This window comes from Trichechus manatus, unplaced genomic scaffold (assembly GCF_000243295.1).
Source record: "Trichechus manatus latirostris isolate Lorelei unplaced genomic scaffold, TriManLat1.0 scaffold00012, whole genome shotgun sequence".
NCBI classification, from domain to species: Eukaryota; Metazoa; Chordata; class Mammalia; order Sirenia; family Trichechidae; genus Trichechus; species Trichechus manatus.
In genome coordinates, this window is record NW_004443948.1 from 16330470 (window position 1) to 16355361 (window position 24892).

Sequence of the window (24892 nt, forward strand, 5' to 3'; positions counted from 1 at the left end):
GTATCTTAAAGTTTTCTCCAGCAACTAGCGGTGTGCTGCTGCGTTCACTAAATAAATAAGGGGAACAATAGTCCAAAACAAAAGAAGAAAAAGAACCAGTCCTTGAACTGATATGACGCACCTGGTAAACAAAACCTCAGTCCAATGCCATCTTACTGATTAACAATAGAAATCTCCTAGCACAAAGTAAATAAAAATGTCCTAGAAATATTGTGTAGGTTAGTTTCAGAAAAAAACAAATGTGATTTTTGTCATCCTATTTGTAGCTAAACATTTGTATAGTTATTTTACTAAAATTAAATAGTATTATTGCCAAAACTGTGATTTTGCTTATTATCAGAGGCAAAATTCATTCAATAATTTTGAGATTACTTTTAAAATTACTATTTTTATAATTATTTATTGGTCAGTTATGCTCTTTCTAGAATGATGAGGAGGAATTTTTGTTCCTTCTGATGCCTTCCTGTATAGATGATATTTCTTTTAATCTTTTTGAAACTGTTCTTTGTGTTTAGGAAGGAATTTATTTATTTATAGCATTAAAAGAATTCAAAGTAGTCTTACAGAGTATTTATATTAACATCTTCAATTTGCATCAAAAATTTTAATCATGTTGTAAATCACAATAAACACTTTAAGTTGTTTGTCCATATGAGTTAAATTCCATCTGTGTTTATTTTGATAGACAAGAATATCATTGAGTCGTTTGGAAAACTTTCTCAACACTGAGGAGCTGCTTCAAAGTATTGAAACAAACTACAGAGGAGGTCAGCAGTTCCTCTTTGCACCCAATATTTATTTGACTCCTGTGGAGTTGGTTCTAAGATGCATGGCTGTATTTGTTTTTCTTCCTAGATCATGCCATTGGGTTTACAAATGCTTCCTTCTCCTGGGATAAAACAGGGATTCCAGTACTAAAAGAGTAAGTCATAGTTTGGGAACATTTTAAGTACTTTTTTTTTTTTTGCATTGGATTCCATAAAGCTCCATATATTTTAGAAGATGAATATGTCGAAATTAACAAGATTTTTTTTTTTAACTTCTCACTGTACCCTTCATTTTTCATGGTTGTTTTACTCTCCTTCTATTTATTCATTTTCTCTTTTCCATGCAGCCTGAACATAAAGATTCCAGAAGGAGCTTTAGTGGCTATTGTAGGGCAAGTTGGGTCTGGAAAATCATCTATGCTTTCTGCCATTCTGGGGGAAATGGAGAAACTTACAGGAGTAGTCCAAAGAAAGGTAAAGTCAACACTAAATTCTTCCCACATCTTCTAGTGTAATAGACTGCAGCCAGAACATCATGAACGTCATTAAGAATTTATCAACTTGAATTGAAAATGCTAGTTTTTAATGGGCATTTCTGGTTTGTAACAAACAATTTGATTTCCACAGAAAGTGATTAAGTATGGATGGATTAGTAATCGCATTTTGTTCTCCAAATACTTCAGCAAATCATTTATGAATGCTTATGGTAATTGTTTGATGATATTAGCTGAATTGTAATCGATTATACAGAAACAAATGTGATTTATAGTGTAATTTGATTAGGTTTCTTAATTATCATTCACTGCAAGATTCCTTCAGTAATTATGGTCATTCTATCTCTAAGAAGTCATGTAGCCGCTCACGAGTAGGATATTTGACTTAAAAGAAACCTCAAAATAATAATATTAATAGCTTATATTTCACATTCAGCCTTTGGACATTAGGGAAGTCTACTCCCAACCATTTGTCCTATTTTTAAAGATCTATAGGAATAAGAATTCAACAAGTTTTAAACCAGCTGTTTCTTTTTTGAAACTTTAGACTATCCAATAAGTTTTTCCATAGACCTAGCTAACCCTGGGTGGTGCAAACTGTTACTCCCTCAGCTGCCAACCGAAAGCTTAGAGGTTCAAGTAGGCCTGGCGATCTACTTCTGAAAAATCAGCCATTGAAAACCCTGTGGAGCATAGTTCTACTCTGACACACACGGGGTCACCATGAGTCAGAGTCGACTTGATGGCAGCTAGTTTAGCTAACCCTTAGGTAAACACCAACCCAAGCCCTGCTTCTTACCTCTGATAAGGCAGAGAAGATCGAAGTAACTGAAACCAGTTTCTTCACGTTTAGTTTTTCTTTTTTTCTTCTGTAAGAAAATCAACTTGAACTCGTTTTTTTCCCCTCACAATAATGGTTTCCTCGTATCCTTGTCTCTCTCCTGATTCCAGGCCTTTAATGATTTATTTTTATTATTCCTGTCTTTCTCAGCATTACTATTATGCACTTTAGGATCAAGTGTGATTGCTAGAGCTTTTTTTGGATAAAATTATACTTAATGGACATCACAACTTTTTAGCCTTAATTACACTATCTTTATATCCTGATGTTCTTCATAATAATTGCAATCAGCCAGTTCTCTATAGTTCAAGATGACTTTAGCTGTTCTTAGACCAGGGAGTGTCCTTTACAAAAATAAAAAAATGTCGTATTAGTTGTATTTACATTTAGCCTATTCATCTATTTTTGCTAAGCAATTACTGAGTACATACTATGTGTCTAACACTTAGTTACCAAGGAAACAAATATGAATAAGATGTGCCCCTACTTTTATGGTGTACATGTGTAGTGAGGGAGATACTAAGAACAATTTTGACAAATGTTTAAATCAGGTATTTAAAAAAAATGAAGGAAAATATAAAAACAAATTCTGCTTAAGAAAGTTGAGAAAAGAATCAGAGAGGAGGTAGCCTTTTACTTGATCTTGAAAGATAATTAGAGTTGATAAAGATAAAAACTATCAATTCTGGGTTTCATCTACTGCATTAATAATAGTGATGCACTCAGAAGCCTGGGTTGTGGATTGAGGAAGCTAATGTACAAAGACCTAGCCTAGTTCCTGGAAGAGAGCACGCTCCCTATGTATGTTTATGGTTATCGGTCTCTTCTTTATGATTGTTGAGGCTCTCATGTAAGATTTAAAGATTATTTCTGATACCTTTGAGTGATTGTAATTAAGAAAGTGCTCATGGTGATGCAAGAAATCGTAACAATGCCACTGCTAATGGTAAAGCAGAGAGAACACTCTTTGCTTATATTAAGCTATAGGCGTAGAAGACAGAGCAGCTATCATCTTTCTGTGTAATTGGCCACTTTGGCCTTCAGGAAGGTCATTTGTCTGGATCAGTGGCAGAATTTGAGGTAGCACACTCTGGATGATTGCCCAAACCATTTTTATCCTGAATTTATAATTGTCATCCTAATTATTTCTAGCTAAAGGAATAATAACCATAATAATGACATGACCAATTTAACATTTAGAGTTTACACAGTGCTTTTGTGTATGTCTTTCCATTTCTTCATGGTTCAGATGAACACTCTTTTGAAGTATATATCACAATGGTCAAACTCTAAGACACTCTCCCCCTCCCCATTCTCTGTAAGCATTCTTTCTAAGACCTTCTATTCTCTCTAAGTGCTCTTTCCATGTCCCCTATTCTTCTGAGTATCAAAGGCTCACACCAGGAAGGCCCATGCAGAGGATTCAGTATTCAGTGTTCTTTGATGGCACATCAGAAATTTGGAGGCCGTTTTTCAATTAGCAAAATTTCTATTATAGTTTCATTATGGAAAATGAAACAAACAAAAACATGTTTTCATTTGTATGTTAAAGGCAACTAAGAATAATTACAAAAGAAGGACAAATTTACATCTCTGAAAAACTAATCAATTGTTGCCTTACCTCTATACCAATAAATTGAGTCCATACCTCCCAACATAGTATGTAGTTTCTGCCTTATATTTTATGACATTTTTTCATGTTCTTTTCTCCTGTGTTCTTTATCCTCTGTTCCCTTTAACTCACCTAATATGCAGCAGGTATTCAAAATATCTCTCACCCATGGACTGATTTAATACATTATTCTAATCAAAGGTTATTCACTTCACAAGGCAGTTCAAGAGCGATTACTTTGTGTTCAAGATCAGGTCAGATCAGAATTATATTGTTTTTGTTCAAAAGCCATTATATGTCTTACGTACTCAACAAAGAAGAATTAAAATTTAATCTTTGATCTTTAAAGTGGTTGGTAAAAATCAAAAGGCTTTTGGTTACATACATGTCTATGGCAGACAGTACTTTAAAGGCCTGGTATTCTTACAGAGTGTGCAGTCAAAGTACATCAAAATCGATGTTTGGGTAGAGTCCACGGAGCAGTTTGAAAGATAGGTGTCTAGTTCAAATACTCATCATACATAGGTTTCTTTTCAAGAAAAGAAGAGTCAGTTGAGGGGATATTTTATGCAGCAGACTGTCAGATTTTTAAGAATCATTTTAAGCCATAAAATCATCAAAAATGAAATTAAGAGCCCCGATTATGTGGAAGACATGGATATGTGCCACCCTTATCCCCTTCCTGGAAAGGGCTTTTATTCTATTCCCTGGCTGCAGGGAATACATCAGCTTCCTCAGATTTGGCCTCAGCTGCAGAGAGCTGCTCGGCCCTTAAAGGTCAGGCTGGTTCAGCCAGGAAAACTCTGAAACTCTAATGGACAGTAGTCCTTTACAGCTTTCTGGAGGGTTGGCCAAAGCTTTGTTGGGTCTGCATCGCAGTGTGACTTCTTCCTCTACCCAATCATCCTTACTCCTTTTCTTCCACAGGGGTTGGTCCCAACTAAACATCTTGTACCCTGTCATGGTTTGAATTATGTCCCCCCAAAAATGTGTGTATCAATTTGGCTGGGCCATGATTCCCAGAATTCTGTGGTTGGCCTCCATTTTGTGATTGTAATTTTATGTTAAAGAGGATTAGGGTGGGATTGTAACACTGTAACACCACCCTTACCCACGTCATATCTCGGATCCAGTGTAAAGGGAGTTTCCCTAGGGTGTGGCCTGCACCGCCTTTTACCTTACAAGAGATAAGAGGAAAGGGAAGCAAGCAGAGAGTTGGGGACCTCATACCACCAAGAAAGAAGTGCCAGGAGTAGAGCGTGTCCTTTGGACCCGGGGTCCCTGCGTGGAGAAGCTCCTTGTCCGGGGGAACACTGCTGAGAAGAAGGCCGACAGAGAAAGCCTTCCCCTGGAGCTGATGCCCTGAGTTTGGACTTTTAACCTACTTTACTGTGAGGAAATAAACTTCTCTTTGTTAAAGCCATCCACTTGTGGTATTTCTGTTGGAGCAGCACTAGGTGACTAAGACACACCCCAAACCCTGTCTAACATCTGCTTCTCCAGAATCCACCTGAGAGAGATACTTTTGATAGAAACTATGGGGAAATAAATAAGAAATACAAAGTAACTCATTTAAGGAGAACTGTAAATAAAAATATGTAAGATCATATTAAAACAAGATATCACGTGCTATATTATTTACACTTAAGAAATAACCTAGTTTTTAAAAATTTTTATTTTAAAGTTAAAAGAGGTAAAACCATGGACTAAATGTCTTCCTTTAATGTGGTGCATGCGACCACTCCTTTTCCCTGGTTATAGTATTTCTTTTGCTTTCTTTTTTAGGGCTCTGTGGCTTATGTTTCCCAGCAGGCCTGGATTCAGAATTGCATTTTGCAAGAAAACATTCTCTTTGGCTCCATCATGCAGAAGCCATTTTATGAGCGAGTATTGGAAGCCTGTGCTCTCCTTCCAGATTTGGAGCAGTTACCAAACGGAGATCAAACCGAGATTGGAGAAAGAGTGAGGAAAAGATACTCTGTCACATACAGAAATGAAATTCCACTCACTGTGCTGATAAAATGTTTATAGCCTTTTTGCTGATAACTTCAAGATGTGAGCAACTATAATTTTAGAAAAAAAAATCATTGTAGACTTCTTATGACAGAAATAGCATAATATTAAGGACAAATAATTTTCTATAACTAACTATCTGGAAAATGGATGAAAAATTAGTAGGAAATTTTGTTGTTAGTATTCACATGGGTGAATAAAAGCCCACCAATTCGATTACATCACACTTTATTCTAGTTGCTGGCACAATGCTTTTCCCTTTCTAATAAGTGGATCATAGTTTTGCTTTTTCCTGCATCTTTTGTGCACCAAGCTAAGCCTAGGAGAGTAGCAAGTGGGCGTGAGTATCAGTCTCCAGGGTGGCACCGAAGGTGAGGTTCTAAAGAGGCTCTTCGACCACGCCGTCGTTCATGCTTACTTCATGTTTGCTTATTCCTGCTTGAGGAGAATATGTTTCCCAAACATCTTATTCTTTATTCTATATTCTCATTTTTGTAATGAATAGTCATTACTTTGAGCAGTGGTTTGGAGGAAAAAGAAAATTGTGAGCCAAAGTGTGATCCCTGAGAGATTATCTACAACCCGTGACAAAAATCTCCATTAATTAAATATGAATACAAAAGCAGGCTCTGCCTACCATTCATGTGTTATGAAGATGACTAAATAATCTTTATTGAGTGCTTTGAATTTCTTAAAAGAGAGTTAGCATACCATTGTGAGGCATTTTAAACTTAGCCTCTTTTTGTCTAATACTTGTTATATAAAATGAGAAATAAGATATATTATTTAACAAAATTATAAACGAGAAAACAAACCCTTTTCTGTAGAGTCAATTCCAACTCGTAGCAACCCTATAAGACAGAGTAGAACTGCCCCACGGAGTTTCCAAGGAGCGGCTGGTAGATTCGAACTGCCAACCTTTTGGTTAGCAGGCAAGCTCTTAACCACTGGGCCACCGGGGCTTCATTATATAAAATGAGAAATAAAATATATAACAAAATTATAGGAGGTGGAAATATTTAAAGACTAGGATGCATCATAATTTATCCTTTAAGTAGAATTACATCAGCTTTATTCATAGCTTGTTATTTTACAGACACATTTTCTCAAAAATATTAAATAGAATGAATGTCTTTCCAACCCGTTTTGTCTAACCGCCCCCCACCCCGGGATATTTGATCGCCTTTACAAAATAGTGCCACAGTTAAAATCAGGCAGAAAGTGACTTCTTAAAAGTTGTCAAGACATATAGAGCATTATGCTGATAAAACACAATCTTTAATAATACAAAATATCTAGTTGTATGTAACTATAAAGAATTTAAAAAGGAAAAAAAAAATCCAAAATAGGAAGTACAGATTTAATATAGGCTTCATATTGGCATGAAATACTATTGCCATTTATAATTTCTGCTTTTTATAATTAAATTTCCCCCATTCTGATGATGACCTTTAAAATAAACATGTAACTGAATATCTCAAAAAGAATCCTCTTATTTATGAGACAACCAAGATAACAAATGTAGCATTTCCCTTACTTTTATTTTACTTTTCCTTTGATGTTCTTCAGTTGACCACATACATTTATTTATTATGTGCCCATATTCTGCTATGGAGTACACAATAGTGAGCCTTCGTGGGATTTACATTCTTGTGGACCTCTGTTGATGATTGCTAATTGTCTTTACTTAATATTTATTACCGTATTTTTATGCAAATAACCCACACCTTCTACATTTGTTTGCCCACCTCACCCTCGCCCCATGAGGTGCCAGGAATACAAGGATGAACTAGGAGCTCCTAGTCTAGAGAGAAAGATTGACACCAGTATTGCCAATCCTAGCAATGAGACCAGTAAACAAAGTACTGCAGGATGGAAAGGGCATGATTCATGCCACTTGGGATGCTGCGGGGAAGGCTGATTTTAAAGAGGACTTTTTAGAGTGGGTAGCTTTTGAGTAAGAGACCTGGTGGTGCAATGGTTAAGCAATTGGCTGCTAATGAAAAGGTTAGCAGTTCAAACCCGCCAGCACTCCATAGGAGAAGGATGTGGCAGTCGGCTACCATAAAGATTACAGCCTAGCAAACCCTATGGGGCAGTTTTACTCTGTCACATGGGGTTGCTATGAGTTGGAATCAATTCAACAGCGCCTACCAACAACAACCTTTGATTTGAAAGGGAGAATATGCGTTCCCAGGCAGAGCAAACAGCTTCTGCCCAGTTATGAGAGGGCAAGTTAGTCTGGTTGGCAGGGCCACAGTCACTTGAGGGCAGCATTGGGAGAATGGCTGAAAAGGTGAGTCAATACCAGAATATAAGTGTCTGAGATTTATACTAAGGAATTTGTCATTGCCTGTGGGTGATTGGGAGTCCTGGTGGTGCAGTGGTTAAGAGCGTGGCTGCTAACCAAAAAGTCTGCAGTTAGAATACACCAGCTGCTCCTTGGAAACCCTAGAAGGCAGTTCTACTTTGTACTATAGGGTCACTATGAGTCAGAATCGACTCGACAGCAGTGGGTTTGGATTTGGTTTTGAATGGGTGGTTGGAGATGGAAGATGTAGACTTCTGAGGTTTTTAAGCAAGATGAATAGGATAAGTGACGACAAGGCAGAATATGGATCAGAGATAGGAGGAATTGGGTGATAATAACTGATTGTGTTTGTACTCAGTGGTGAATTTTTCCTAAATGTTTTACACTGATTGTTTAATGTTCCCAATAAATCCGTGAGTTTGAGGACATTATAATCCTTTTTCTCAGGTTAGGAAACAGAGTGTTCAAGAAGTAAAGTAACTCTTACAAGGACACGCAGTGACTAAGTGCTGAAAAATGGGATTTAAATAACCACTCTTGCCGTGGTGAACCCCTTCCTGAGCTCTTAACCACATCCACTTGCTTTATACAGCAGGCTTGGTGAAGGATGGAAGGAGGGGAATGAGGAAGCCTGAGGGGTGAAAGATGACTTGGTAGTTAGAGAACAAAAGAGAAACAGTTTGGGGAAGAAAATTGCCTTAAACTTCAGGAGTTTGAGGTGTTTAAGAGAGAGAGGTTTAGAGGGCTAAAAACAAAGAGACTATACAAATATGGTCCTATGGCACTACTTAAACCCTTGATGGCTAAGCCACCTGTAAGATGGGAATGATAATGATACCTATTTTATTGCCTTCTTGTGAGGGTTAGAAGAGTTAATGCATGTAAAGCATTTAAAACCATTCCTGGCACATAGTTAGCTCTCAATATATATTAACCTGTACATTACTATCTAAAGATGGGTGACACTGGATTCGTAGGAATTGATTATGTCCCTCCGAGAGAATGAGAAGAAAACAATTCAGGGTGGAGACTTAGTTGATGTTAACATTTAAGGAACTAAAGAAGAAGTATCAGAGAAGACAACTGAGAAAGAACATGGTTTTGGGAATCTTCAAACCACAGTAAAAGTGTAAGGAGATGTTTCAGTGAGTCAGCAAATGAAGAAAAGAACCAAGAAAAATGTTGTTACAGAATCAAGTGACAAAAGCTTGATTGAGGGCCGTGGCCAGTAGCCCAGAGAAGAACACCCTTTTCCATCTTACCCCGTTCCCTTGGTAAACCTGCTAGTCTTTCAGATGTGTATCATGCCTTTCATGTCATATTATCCACTATTTCCTCTGCCCCTTCTAAGAACTAATTGATTCCTTTCTGAGTTTTTATGCACACTCATACATGCACATGCATATGTGTGTGTATCCCTGGATGGTACAAATGGTTAAGCACTCGGCAGCTAACCAAAATGCTGGCAGTTTGAGTCCACCCAGAATCACCTTGAAAGAAAGACCTGAAAATCTGCTTCTGAAAAAGGCAACCCTTGGAAACCCTACGTAATACAATTCTACTGTGACACACATGGGGTCACCATGAGTCAAAACTGACTCGATGGCGACTGGTTTTTTCTACACACACACACACACACACACACACACACACACACACACACACGCCTTATTTTTATGCAAATAACACACACCTTCTACGTTTGTTTTCCATCTGTGCCCTCCCCCCCACAAGGTATTTTTGTAAATGCGATGTGCTAATTTTTTTACAGCAACGGATCTTCCGGGGGGGAAGATGTGGTGAACAAACAAATGTAGAAGATGTGTGCTATTTGCATAAAATATGTTTATTTATATGTATTCACACACACACGTATGTATATATATACACACATTACATTATGTATATTTTATATATATCACATTGCATTACATATATGTACACATAGATATTATGTATATATAGTGTGCCTATCTCTCCTGCTAAACTATGACCTCCTCATGGCAGATGGTCTGTTTCATTTCTCTTTGAATCCCATGTGCTAGCACAGCACCGAGAATATAGTCATACTCGGGAGATGTTTGTTGAGTAGGAGAGGAAGAGAAATGCAAAGACACAATGGCATTTTACAATTATAGGTCATTGGCTAAGTTCTCTGCTACACTGAGAGCTTTTAAAACAGATCTGTAAACACTAAATATAAAATAAATCAAGTAAATTGGGTCTGACCTCATAATTCTCCATACATGGCTGTACATGTCAACTTTAATTTTCACATGGCATGATGTATGTTCCTTATTCTTTCTTCTTAGAGCTGTACTTTTGCCAACAAGACTTGTACTAATCTTTCTACAGAAGAAAATAGGACATGTTGATTACTGCTTTGATAATTCAGCTATTATTCTCAATTTCCTATGTGTCAATGTAAAAGTAATCACTAGTGTCAGTGTGTGGTTGGCAGCCAAAAGTTTTGTTTAATATTCCACAGGTGCAACTTTCCAGCGTAAGGAAATCGGAAATCCTTTTCTCTTTAATTGTTGGCATCTTTTGCGGATAAGAGAAAATAGATGTAGCTGTTAACTTGTATAAATTAGTAGCCCTGGGAAATAGGGTCTTCGGAAATCTTGGATGAAATAAAGTTTGAGTGTTAATCTTGGATTGTTGTCTATCCATGCTGCAATAGAGTATTTGGATATAACAATATGTGCTTTGAGATTTATGCATTTTTCCTCTGCTTTTGGTTTTCTCTCTTGCTCCATTTGCAGGGCGTGAATATAAGTGGAGGGCAGAAGCATCGAGTAAGTCTGGCCAGAGCTGTCTATAGTGGAGCTGACATCTACCTGTTGGATGATCCTTTGTCTGCAGTTGATGTTCATGTTGGAAAGCAGCTTTTCGAAAAAGTGATAGGGTCCTCAGGCATTTTGAAAAACAAGGTAACCGTAGTTTATCACTTAGGATTTTTGAGGTGTAAGGGTAATCTGTATAGCTGTTGTTGCCAGCTGCCTTTGAGTCAGCTCCAACTCTTGGCGACCTTATGTATAACGGAATGAAAGTTTGCCCCTTCTGTGTCATCTCTGTGCTCCTGGATACGGTTGAGGCCATTGCGTCAATCCATCTCACGGAGGGTTTTTCTTGTTTTTGCTGACCCTTTGCTTTTGGTGGCAGAGTGGTTAAGCATTTGGCTGCTAAGCAAAAGGTCAGCAGTTTGAATCCACCAGCTGCTCCTTGGAAGCCCTATAGGGCAGTTCTACTCTGTCGTATAGGGTCGCTATGAGTAGGAATCGACGCATCGGCAATGGGTTTTTTTTTCTACTTTACCAAACATGATACACTTTTCTAGCAATTGGTCTTTCCTAATGACATACCCTAAGTAAGTGAGCCAAAGTCTCACCATCCTTTCCTCTAAGGAGCGCATTTTTGTTGTCTTTCTTCTAAGACTAATTTGTTCATTCTTCTGGCAATCCATAGAATATTCAGTATTCTTTGCCAACATCACAATGCAAATGCATCAATTCTTCTTCAGTCTTCTTTTTTCATTGTCCAACTTTCACATGCATATGAAGTGATTGAAAAGATCATAGCTTGGGTCAGGCTCACCTTAGTCATCAAAGTAACATCTGCATAGAACTATGCTTAAAATCCAGTTATTTTGTATTTGTTTAAGTAAAACGTTCAAAGTTTTACATGAAAAATGGTGGTTTATATTGCTTTTTGACAGACAAATTGTAATGAATCATTTTTAAAGTTTTACTTGCAAGTTTACTCTGGTGACAATTTATGTGATTGTTTCCCCATAACTAGCACAGTTTTTTTAAGGGATTAAATATTTCAAAATGAGTACCTTTTGGGTTAGTAGATTATTTTAAATAAAATGGTATTGTAATACATAGTAATTTTATAAATATGATTATTTTATGGCTTATGTATTTCTTAAAATTTGGAATTATTAACGTGGTTAATTTTTAATAGCAACCATAACATTTCAACTGTTTTATGAAGAGACCGAGGAGAAAGGAATTACTATTTTTCAAGTGCATCCATATTCGACACTTTATATTTAAATCAGTTCATTTAGGTCTGATAACAAGTCTCTGAGATAAGTATTGTCATTATTCCCATTTTGCATATTAAGGAACTCGAGGCTCAAAGTGACTTGATAAAGGTTGTTCAGCTTAAGAACAACAGCAAAGATTTTAAACCCAGTCTGTCTGACCACAAAACTGTACTGTTTTCTCTGTAATATGGTGTTTATAGATTTATTAATATACAGCATTCCTAAAGAAGCAAATCACATGTATAAAAATTATAAAATGCATGTCTAAGTAAATAAAATACAAACATCTTTACTTGTCGAGATGAACCCAATATAAAAACATTGTTTAAATGTAAGTACATATATCAACATGGAAAGATTTTTACATAAAGACAATGAATTGTTACTTGAATCCAACATTTTTTTTTTTTAATGCCATAGTACATTTTTTAAAAAATAAGCAGGGGTAACAGATATGTCTTTCTTATGAAATTGATTCAATTCTAGTGAATGAAGAATACATAAACCAAAGAGTTAAAATCGCATTTGCAAACTATTTTTTCATCCAGCAGCATATCACCATTCATTATGAAATATATAGGTGCTGCCTACCAAGAATTACACTCTGAAATAGTAAAGACAAAAAAAAAAAGTCACTTTCTTTAAAATAAATCGTGTATGCCATTTTCTGTAACCTAAGGTATAAAACGCTGTTTTTCAGACTCGTATTTTAGTGACACACAACCTCACACTTCTGCCACAGGTGGATCTTATTGTTGTAATGGAAAGTGGCAGAGTAGCACAAATGGGAACCTACCAGGAACTGCTGGCTAAAACCAAAAATTTCACGAATCTGCTTCAAGGCTCCAGTGAACAAGAAACAGGTAAGAACACAAGGAAAAATAAACTAAATATATGGTACGCCTATCCATTTTGAAACATATTAACTGTTTTCTTACTATGAATTTTTCTTCCTTCATCCTGCTTAAGTCAGGGGCTGGGCACCTTCCTTTCTATGAGAATCATTGGAACACAGAAACAAATACACTGGAACACATCAGTTTGAATTGGAATCATTTGGAATCAACCTCATTTATGATTTTTAAGCAAAAATGTAAATGCCCCAGGGTTTGTTCGTCATCTATTTAATAAGAGATTAAATGGTTTACAAGCTCTGTCCCAGGTCTGAGGAGCCCTGGTGGTGCAGTGGTTAAAGTATTTGATTGCTAACCGAGAGGTCTGCAGTTAGAACCCCCCAGCCACTCTAAGGGAGAAAGATGTGGCAGTCGGCTTCCATAAAGATTTACAGCCTTGGAAACCCTGCAGGGCTTCTACTCTGTTCCGTAGGGTTGCTCTTGAGTCCGAATCTATTCAACGACAGTGGGTTTGGCTTACTCCAGGTCTAGAATATAACGTGTCTAAATATTCTACTTATTTTTAAATTAAGAACTAGGGCACAAATCCATGTCTAATAAGTAATAAGTTAAAGATCTGATTATAATATGACATGTTGATGAAGAGAAACAAAAAGAAAATGAACCTGGGGAAAGGAAAAGGGGAGAGAGATTTGTCTAACTTGTAAGAATTAGCAATTGGTTTTATTTATTTTTTTGTGTTATAGTCTTATATTTTAAATTAAAATTCAGAGATATCTATGAATATGAAATGGTGTGACCCTGCCCTAAGGTTTTGAACACAGGAATGTTTGAAATTTAGCATTTTCTTTGCATTTCACAAAGATCAGTCCTGACCCTGCTCTGAAAGTGGGATGTGGCATCATCTCATTTTACAGCCATTGATAGTTTTTCGTACAGATGATCATCATGGTCCTTGCCTTGTACTTTTCCAGAACACCATTGATAATAATTGTAAAACCAGTTATCACTTTTCTAATTTCAGTCTAAAGGAAGAAATGTAGCGTTGTGTATCAGTATTTTTCGTATGAACTCGTATCCATTAACTCACTTTCCCTGATATAAGGGTCATAAAAACATAAAATTAGTTTGTAACAGGATCAGAGAAATTTATTATTTAATGCCTTGAAATAAAAAACAAACAAACAAACGTAATTGTGTTGAAGTGTTTCTATTTTGGACCTGGGCTAAAATGTGATGCATTATTTAGGTACTATCTTTTAAATTTTTTAATGTTTTTTACTCCCTCGTATTACATACATTTTATGTAGAGGCATCCAAAAATATTTGAGTGTCAAATTGCTGTATTCATTCTAAATAAAAGAATTACCTTTTCTTTTTTAATGACTAGCAACTTTGGAGATAATTCCTTTCCTACTCAATCAAGCTAAATAATAATTTGTGCTTTGTGCGAAGGAAAGAGATTGAGTTCGTGAGTAACTCCGAGGCCTAGACTGAAGATAATGGCTGTATTAGTTTCCTAGAGCTGCTGTAACAAAGTACCACTAACTGGGTGGCTTAAAACAACAGAAATGTATTGTTTCATTGTTTTGGAGGCTATCAGTCTGAAATCAAGATGTTTGCAGCGCCATGCTCTCTCTGAAGGCTTTAGGGAAAGATTTTTCCTTGCCTCATCCAGCTTCTTGTGGTTTCTGGATATCTTTGGTGTTCTTCTCTTATAGATGCACCAGTCCATTCGCTGCCTTCATCTTCACATAGATGTCTTTCCTCTGTGTTTCTGTTTCTTCTCTTCTTGTAAGGACATCATTCATATGAATTAGGACCCACCCTACTCCAGTCAGAGCCCTGGTGGTGCAGTGGTTAAGAACTCAGGCTGCTAATCAAAAGGTCAGCAGTTCGAATCCATCAACTGCTTCTTGGAAACCCTATGGGGCAGTTCTGCTGTGTCCTGTAGGGTTGCTATGAGTTGGAATTGACTTGATGGCAATGGGTTTTTTGGTCTACTCCAGAATGGCCTCATGCTAACTTACTGATAGCATCTCTCAAGACCCTATTTCCAGTCAAGTTCACTAGACATTAGGACAGGAGCCCTGGTGATGCAGTGGATAACTGCTTAGCTGCTAACTGGAAGTTGGTGGTTTGAACTCACTGGCTGCTTGGTGGGAGAAGGATGTGGCAGTCTGCTTCCATAAAGATTTACAGTCTTGGAAACCCTATGAGGGCAGTTCTGTTCTGTCCTATAGAGTTGCTATTAGTTGGAATTCACTTGACAGCAGTGAGCTTGGTTTTAGCTCTGATGTTGCTGTGGTTAAGCACTCACCTGCTAACTGAAAGGTCAGCAGTTCCAACCTTCCAGCCACTTCATGGAAAACACATCTTTTTGGAGAACACAATTCTATCTATAATAGGGTCTTTCATTTCTCTATTCCTGGTGCCTAGGTAGCCTCATGCTAGGCAGATAGGAGGTGTTCAGTAGATATTTATTAAACGTGGGAATCTGACTCCATTGTTTCTAGCGGAGTTATGTCTCCTTAGGACAATGGGATCATTTGAAATTCTCTGAGCCAATGGCTTTTTTTGGCCATTTGTTTTAAAGGCCACATGAAACATAGGTTGTATTACTTTATAAAATATAGCTCTAAACACATGCTGTGTAAGTTTATATTTAGTATTTTATATACCTTAAAATTTGAACAACGTCTTTTGAGAGTTATGAAATTTGCTATTGTTTAAATTACAAGTTTTGGGAAAAAACATCCTGCCTTACCTGCATTTTTATACTTTCTTATGTACACAGGTCCTCTACTGTAACATGTTGAAAACAGTATTATTCTTGATGTTGTTGTTGTTGTTGGTAGGTGCCGTCGATTCAGTTCGGACTCATAGTGACCCTACGTACCTCAGAACAAAACACTGCCTGGTCCTGCGCCATGCTCGCAATCGTTGTTATGCTCAGGAATGGTTGTTCTTCACATTGGGCTAACATTAATAGATCTTGACACCTCACCATCAGAAGTATTATGAGAGAGTTAGGAAAAACGTAAACTGAACTTTTTTTCCTAATTATCTCAATATCTGCTGTATACAGTGTGACTTCATTAGCGATCATAGAGACCAAGGCAAAAATAGTTTTAAACCCAATTATAGAATTGATTCAGTGTTTATGAATGAACAATACCTGAACCAAACTGTTAAAATCAAATTTGCAAACTGTTTTTCGTCTAGCAGTATTTCACCCTTCACTGTGATGTTCTGTGGTACTGCCTAGAGACCTGGGCCAAAGTGATCCGTCCTGTACTCCATGGTTTAGAGAGTCTCCTGTTCTGGCTCTCTTCTGGCTGACCCACTGGCCAAGAGGCCAAGAGATTGTGCCCACCATGGTTCCCCTGCCCTCCCGTCACTTCTTTATGATATTCTGGGCACTTGGGATCCCAGAATCCTTTGCCCAAATGACATAAGCCTGCTTCTAGGACCTGGGCTATCACTCTTCAGGTCTGCCCTCCCAAGTACAGGGTGCTCTTCTGGTGTACACCACCCCTAGGCCTGAGGAGTGGCTAAGGGGGCATGTACAGAGCCTGGACATGTGGGCTGGGGTGTCCACAGATGTGCAAGGCCTCTCGTGGTTCAGAATGGATCTTGAGAAGGAGAGAAGAGGGTAAGGGACTCGACTGGGGACTACCTTGTCCAATACTGCCACGTTCCCCAGAGGTACTCTCGGGAGTCCAGAAATTCTCACCTGGACCTGGCCTTCTAGGTGATTGGAAAGGTAATAGTTGTCAGGGTAGGTGATAGAACTTATTTAAGAGTCTGTTGCTTCAATCTATAACTTTTAAATAATTAGACATATGGCATGCAGACCGCCATTTGCAGTCTTGCCCACAGATCCCCACAGATGCTGCAAGCAGGCCTGCCTTGGTTTGGATTTTCTTTTTCTTATTTGCATAAGTGGAAAGAAAATATCAAATTCCATCGTAGGACATTTTTTTTGCTAAGTGTAGTGGAAATGGATTGCCTGGAAGAAGAGTGCAGTTTCAGAGATGTGGTCCATGACTAGGTCCCCGGTTCTAAAATCATGCAGTGATCTATCATTCATTTATTATAGTTCATCCTGTCTGATCTTGTGTCTGTTTAAGAAGTACACCATCCTTCCATTGTTTAAATTCTTGTTAACTTAGGTGACACTACAATGAAAGTAAAATAAAAACAGCATTGTGGAAAAAACAGTGGACCAAATGTCAGGAGCCATGGATTCTAGTCTTGACACTCAATGATTATGTGAATCTTCATAAAGATAATTTAACTCTTCTGGTTCTTCCCATTTAGGATGTATAGGATTTGGGCAAAATCTGTTTTTCCTAGTGGCTGATATGGAACCGAAAAGTGCACATTTTTATCTCCTTCTTTCTCCAAAACTGCTTATGACCTACCCAGTCTTTCTTCTCCTCTATCATTGTCACTCTCACTACTGGGGTTGATAACAGATAATTCAGAAAGTAAACCATAAAAAGTACAGTTTACAGTATAATTTGGATTTGGACACATTGACTCTCTAAGATTCCAGCTAGCTCTGAAAAATCTACAAGTCTCACCTTATGGAATGTTATATAAGATAATCAATAGGAAGTGGGAAGTGGGTTTACGAAGAAAGATGTTAGATCACTAATGACAAATTTTACTTATTTACAGGTTTACTCTGGTCTGACTTGTGTGCATACTAATAATATCGATGACATGTTAGGTATTGAGTAGGTCGATACAGTCATGAGCTTTATGTTTATTGAATTCTCCCTTAAGCCTTCTGAGGCTACATGGTACAGTTTGGTATTTTACTCAAGTTAAGACAGATTATAAGTGGCAAGTGGCAGAATTTGAATCCAATCTGCCTTTATTTCAGGCCAGAGGCCAACCAAACTCTTAAATATTACATTAAATGTAATGTGGAAGGCCAGGAGTTTATGGCCTAGTTGTCTCTTGCTCGCTCGCTCTCACTTACTTGCCCTCTCTTTCCATCTCTCTCTCTCTCTGACAACTCAGGATTTTAGACAAGTCATTTATCCTTTCTGAGTTTTATTTTTTCCCCTGCAAAATATGGGTGAATTTACTTATTCTTATTAGCTCATTTTGGGATTCAAATGATAGACTGCATGTGAAAGCACTCTGTAAATTGTAAATAAGTACATAAAAGTGAATACTGTGATTACAAGCTATAAAGGTGAGAATGTGCCTTAGATCAGAGAGGTCAAAACGTCTTCAAATTGCATTTTCGTTCTGTGAGCCTTGGAGTCCTCATGTTTCATAGAGGTAGTTAAGGTAAGCCAGAATCTGCCATTAGAGATTAGATGGTTGCTTCTAGGAAAAAGGGACCATACAATTCTTAGAAGAAATCTTAGGAATCTTCAAGTCCAGTTATTTCCTTTCAGATGTGAGAAGTCTCAAATTCAAAGAGTTTAAGTATCAGTACTAGTAAATGCCAAAAATATGCCTAGCTTTGAAGTGTTTATCATCAAAATATTTCAGCGTTTGCACCAACACTGAACTTGAACCTTAGTCTCTTGTAGTTTTAGATATGACTTTGGTTCGTGTGACTTACCTAAACTCTCTATGCCTCAGTTTACTTATGTATAAAATAAGGATAACTATAGTATCTTTCATATGTGGGTAGTTTCGAGGGCTAAAAGGGTTATTATATTATTTCTTGCCTCATAAGAAGCCATTATTATTATTGGTGACATTAGAAAGAGCGTGGCAGAGATTTGGGAAAATTTACCATTGTTCGTTTGTTTTTTAAATTAGTTTTCATAATAATCAAATTTGTCTACAAGGCTTGGTGAAATCACTTTTTTTTTTTTTTTTAAAGGCTAGACTCAAGTTCCTCTTGGCCAGATGATTAACCCTTCCATAGAAGGTCCAGAGCAAGTTAGTGCCCCTCTCTGATCTTCACATAATTTCTCTGTATGCTTTTCATTATGGATCTCGGTTTTTAAGACATTTCAAAACATTGTGGGTGAAGGGGAGATAGTAAGCAAAAGGAAAGGGCTCCCCAGTATACATGTGGATCCAGCACACAGAACTCTCTCCAACTTGAATAACTCTTCATTATGTTTCTCTCTAGTTTGTTAATTGTTTGCTTATGTGGCTATAAAAGTGCTCACCATCTTCCTTTACAGCTCATGTTTTAGAGGGATTCAATGTACTCAACTCCAGAAGTATACCGAAAGACCAATTCCAGGAACAAAAAGATAGGTGAGTATTAGGATACTATGAGGCTCAAAGAGTTTATGGACTGATAAATTGCTTTTTTTTTTTTTTTAGCATTTAAAATTCATAATATAAAAAGAATCTATATGTTATAAAACAAACAAAAAAAATGGTTGCTGTTGAGTTCATCCCACCTCTTGGTGACCCCCTGTACATCGGATTAGAATTGTACTCCAGAGGGTTTTCAATGCCTGATTTTTTGGAAGTAGATCACCAGGACTTTCTTCTGAGGCACCTGTAGGTGGACTTGAACCTCTAACCTTTTGATTACCAGTCAAACACCTTAACCATTTATACCACCCACCTGTGTATAAAGTGTACTCAGTGGTCTCTAGTTTTAAACTAAGTTAGGTGGATGTGTCTGAATTTTTAAGTGAGATGGATATGACTTACTTATAGAAACGTGTACTCATTAGACGGTCAACAATTTGTAGTCAAATTTTAGTAGCAGAGATCCACTTTGATTTTTTTGTACCAAAAATATTCCCATCCCATTGTGTTCACATACTCTATAGATATGAATGTGCAAATAGGCTTTAGACTTGAAAATTCTGCAGTGGACTAGGATGATCATCAGGCCAAGATATGTGACCAGAAATATGGATTTAGTGTAGGAGCTGAATAACCTGCTTAGAAAAACAAGAGGGCGGGAGGGAGTGAAGGAGGGAGAGAGAATGAATGAAGGAGAGAAAGAGAGAAATGAAATTTTGAGAAAAATTATGAAAGCTTTGACTCTGATTGGGTTTTGTTGTATTATGCTTCATTTTCTTTTTTTTTTTTTGTAGGTGACTAAAATGAGCAGTGATTGAAGCAAATTAGCCAATCAGTTATTTCCCCCCAATACTTTGCCAGCAGTTGCTCAAATAGGAGGCTTAAAGAGGAAACTAATAGAAATGAGAGGATTGAAAAATAAGAAGCTAGAGATATAGGGAGCAGCCACTGGTCAAAATTACTTGAAGAATTTCAAGTGAAGAATCGGGATAGATTACAGAGAAGCAAGTACTTCAGGGTCCAATAGTTGGGAATTTTCTAGTTTGGGCCTTGAATAAAAAAAAAAAAAGATCATGAATTTATTTTTGAAAGGATTGGTTATTCCAAAGGATGTGTACATGATGTGGATATTGCAATTTGGTGTAGATACCACAGTTGGCTGACTCCATAGGTCAACTAAATTGTTCCTTGTTTATCATAAAGACCTTGGACTGCTTCTCTTCTCTATCTGTACCTAGTGTTATCCAGTCTCATGGCTTAAAATAACATCTATATATTAATTTCTTTCAAGTTTGTATCTTTGCCCCAGACCTCTCCTCTGAACTTCAAACTTCTCTTTAATGTCTAAATGACACTTAGAGATTTTGTGTCCAAAACAGAACTCCTGATTTTCTCAAACCACACATATGCCTGTCCCCCATTCCCTGCAGTCTTCCTCATCTCAGCTAATGGCAACTCCATCCTGTCAGTTGCTCAGGCAAAAGTATCTTGCAGTCATCTGTAACACTCTCATACTCCACATCCAATCTATTATTAAATCCCATTGGCTCTACCTTCAAAATATATCCAGAAATCCAGAATTCAGTCACCACTCATCATCTTATCAGCTTCACAGTTGCCACCTTTGTCCAGATTGCTGTCATTTCTCACTTGGATTATTGTTATTGCCTTCGTACAGGTCTTCCTGCTGCCATCCTTGCCCCCAGGCTCTTCACAACACAGCATCCAGAGTGATTCGTTTTGAATTATAAGTCAGACCGTGTCACTTTTCTGCTCAAAACCTCTAAAGGAGTCACATCTCTGAGTAAAATCCCAATTTCTTACAGTGACCTGCAAAGCCTTGTTGTTGTTTGGTGCCGTTGAGTCGGTCCCAACTCCTAGTGACACTATGTGTAATGAAACCTACTCTGTCCTGTACCATCCTCATAATCATTGTTATGCTTGAGCCCATTGTTGCAGCTACCTTGTCAGTCCGTTTTGTTGAAGGTCTTCCTCTTTTTTGCTGATCTTCCACTTTACCAAGCCTGATGTCCTTCTCCAGGGAGTGGTCCCTCCCGAAGACATGTCCTAAGTATGTGAGACTTAGTCTCACCATCCTCGATTCTAAGGAGCACTCTGGCTGTACTTCTTCCAAGACAGACTTGTTCATTCTTCTGGCAGTCCATGGTATATTCAGTATTCTTCACCAATACCATAATTTAAAGGCATCAATTTTTTTTCGGTCTTTCTTATTCACTGTCCAGCTTTCCCATGCATATGAGGCAGTTGAAAATACCATGGCTTGTGTCAGGCGCACCTTAGTCCTCAAGGTGACATCTTTGCTTTTCAACACTTTAAAGAGGTCTTATGCAGCAGATTTGGAATACGTCCTTTGAATTCTTGACTGCTGCTTTCATGGGTGTGGATTTTGGATCCGACTAAAGTGAAATGCTTAACAACTTCAATATTTTCTCCATTTTTCATGGTGTTACTTATTGGTCTAGTTGTGAGAATTTTTGTTTTCTTTATATATGATGTAATCCATACTGAAGGCTCTAGTCTTTGATCTTCATTAGTAAATGCTTGAAGTCCTCTTCACTCTCAGCAAGCCAGGTTGTGTCATCTGCATATCACAGGTTGTTAATGAGTCTTCCTCCAATCCTGATGCCACATTCTTCTTCATATAGTCCAGCTTCTGGGATTATTTGCTCAGCATTCAAGCTGAATAAGTATGGTGAAAGGATACAACCCTGACACATACCTTTTAGTGGTTTAGTGTTCAATAAATATTTGTTGAATGGATGAATAGATCTCTAGAGACGGGAAGAGCCCTCAGGGTTTTCTAATCCATCATTTATTTATTTTTGGCTATCATAACTTAATAAGTTCCATTTAAAAGAATATCATTTTTTAAAACCCTTCAAGAAAGGCATATCCAAAAGCATTTAAATAGATGCTTTGGCAGTCATGTGCTCTATAGTCTCCCAGTTGCTGTTGAGTCGATTCTGATTCATGGCTACTGCATGTATGTCAGAGTAGAGCTGTGCTTCATTGGGTTTTCAATGGCTGATTTTTCAGAAGTAGACCTCCAGGCCTTTCTTCTGAGGCACCTCTGGGTATACGTGGACCTCCAGCCTTTCAGTTAGCAGATGAGTGCTTTAACTATTTGTACCACCCATGTCTTTGCTCAGGGGTCTGCACATCTCTAAATCATAGAGAGAGGCTTTGTCTTTGTATTATCTCAGTAAGGACTCAATAAGTAGCTTGCTTAAAAGTGTAAAAATTATAGACCAAGAAATAGTAAAACTTAGTCATATACTTCCCTCTACACTACATCCATTTTCCTGATTTATAACATCATTGTATCTAAATTGAACCTCTTCCTTCTTTCCTTTTTTAGCAAAAGAATCTCAATCTCTATAAAAATCTTTATAAATATGTTGTAAATATTTCTCAGGTTGCAAAAACTCAAACTGGAACCAACATTCTGGAATTTCCTTCTTCAATGAAGAGTACGTTAGAAAGATCACCTTAGAATTCCAATATGTACTATTCTTGTTTATACAACCCAACATCAAGCTTACTTTTTAACCATTGTGATAAAAACTAATTGATTCTAACCTTATTGTAGGTCCATGAACCACCCCATTCCCCATTTATTTTCTAACCACAGTAATTAAATAAATTTTTATATAATGTTTGAGAAACCTTATTTATTTTCTCAAAATACATGCATGTTTGGCTACTCTAGTTTGCTACTTTCTAAGCTATATGTTATTGTAGCTTTCATTATTTATCTGCTCTACTGTTTGGTAAGATAATATTACATGAAGATATTTTTCCTGGTTTTTCAACCTAATTTTCTCTCTCTTAGATTTATCCAATTATTTCCAGCTAGTATGGAGTCCCTGGGTAGCACAACGGTTAAGCACTCCACTGCTAGCCAAAAGGTTGGTGGTTTGAACCCACCCAGAGCTGCTTCAGAAGACAGACCTGGTGGCCTTTCACAGCCTTGAAAACCCTGTGGAGCAGTTCTACTCTGCGCACATGGGGTCGCCATGAGTCAGAATTAACTTGATGGCAACTAATAACAAGTAACTGTAGAATTAAGATAGACTGGAAATTAGAAGATACAAGCAGGCTGAAACACCTCAACAGTTAAAGCCTTTCTACAGTTGGGTGTTTTGAACTAGAATATGATAAATCCTCCTCATGGAAGGGTTCCTGGGAAAACTGGCTACTTGCCAGTCAGGAATAAAGTGGAAAGGAAGGAGATCAGACCAAATAATGGCTGAGAGTCTCTCCTTCTGAAAATTAGTGTTACTTTAATGGCATTAGTTCACTTTTCTTATAAGGACTAAAATATTTTGAACTGTTTCCATATTTTCCATTTTTGTCTGAATGTGTATAGAACATTTTAATTATTTTATTTCTTTAAATACCTATTATTGTCTTCCCTGAATAAGATAGAGTGGCAGCACTGTTCTGGTATCTAGAGTGCCCTCTTCTGGTATTCACGTCAGCCACTCTTAATGACTTTAATCCTTCCATGCATACTGTATAGCATCCTTGGTGGTGCAATGGTTAAGTGCTCTGCTGCTAAGATAAAGGTCAGCAATTTGAACCTGTCCAGCACTCCACAGGAGAAAAGAGCTGACAATCTGCTTCTGTAAATATTAAAACCTAGGAAACCCTATGGGGCAGTTCTACTCTGTCCAATAGGGTCATTATGAGTCAGAATCTACTGAATGGCACACAACAACAGGAAGATAGACATACTGTGTGCCTAACTATTTTGAAACTGTGTGCTCAGTTCAGGGATAATGGTTTCAATATATTAATTTTATGCCTTTTTTTACAAAAGTATGCAGATAGATGTTGTGCCAATTTTCTTGAGGGTTTCTGAAAGACAGCAAGGCTCACTTTGGAAACTTCTCTCCCAGCATGAAATAATTTGCTCTTTCAAGGGATTCAAATAAAACCTTCTTTTCATAAAAAAAAAAAAAAAAAAAAAAAAAGTACCCAGAACCACATGCAGTATTTTTGTGGAAAAATAATACAAAACATTTTAGTTTGGAAAAGCCATGTAATGTGTCCAATAAATTATTGGTCTATGTTAGTTATGTCTTATTTAGAAAGCTTTAATTCCCTTTTAACAGTTAGACTTCATAGCATTTTATGTTCAGCTACAGTAAGAATTATTTTTTTTGGCTTGATACCAATGCTAAATTTGCTTATCCAAACAGAAAGCGTGCCAAGGGCTTAAAGGATGATGACAGTAATTAACCTAAATCATATAGCAGGATCTATTCCAATGAAAGTGTCTGTTAAATAGTGTATCTTTCCCTGATGGTGAAGTTGATCCTACAAAGGGCATGTACTGTAACCTCCCAGAGAATGTTCTTTGACGCTGGTACCTGACACTAGAAAGTAAGAACTACTAGACTGATCAAATAAGGCACTTCTTTTTCTGATAAATAAAATGGGAAATGTCGAGAACTGGGGGATTCTCACAGTCTCCTGAGGAGAGTACACACCTATTCGGTATTTTTAGAGGTCAGTTTCACAGTAGATATATCAAAAAACTTAGAATTTAGCATGTCCCATGCACCTGTATATGGGAATTTATTACAAGAGACGAGAGATATGTAAAAAAAAGTTCATCAAGTAATAATTAAAACAAACCTGCTACCAGCATAACTACTATTGTTAAATTAT

The 24892-nt window shown here is 37.3% G+C and overlaps 1 protein-coding gene across 1 annotated transcript in view; it reads left to right on the forward strand.

Annotated features, from left to right (window-relative positions):
- Positions 1–24892, forward strand: part of LOC101344692 (multidrug resistance-associated protein 1-like) — a 101419-nt gene that overhangs the window by 40032 nt on the left and 36495 nt on the right. The window contains exons 10-16 of the mRNA XM_012554133.2: positions 686–767; positions 856–922; positions 1115–1241; positions 5500–5676; positions 10804–10971; positions 12793–12955; positions 19114–19189. Of these exons, the coding sequence (XP_012409587.2) occupies positions 686–767; positions 856–922; positions 1115–1241; positions 5500–5676; positions 10804–10971; positions 12793–12955; positions 19114–19189 (860 nt within the window). The remainder of the gene's footprint in view (positions 1–685; positions 768–855; positions 923–1114; positions 1242–5499; positions 5677–10803; positions 10972–12792; positions 12956–19113; positions 19190–24892) is intronic.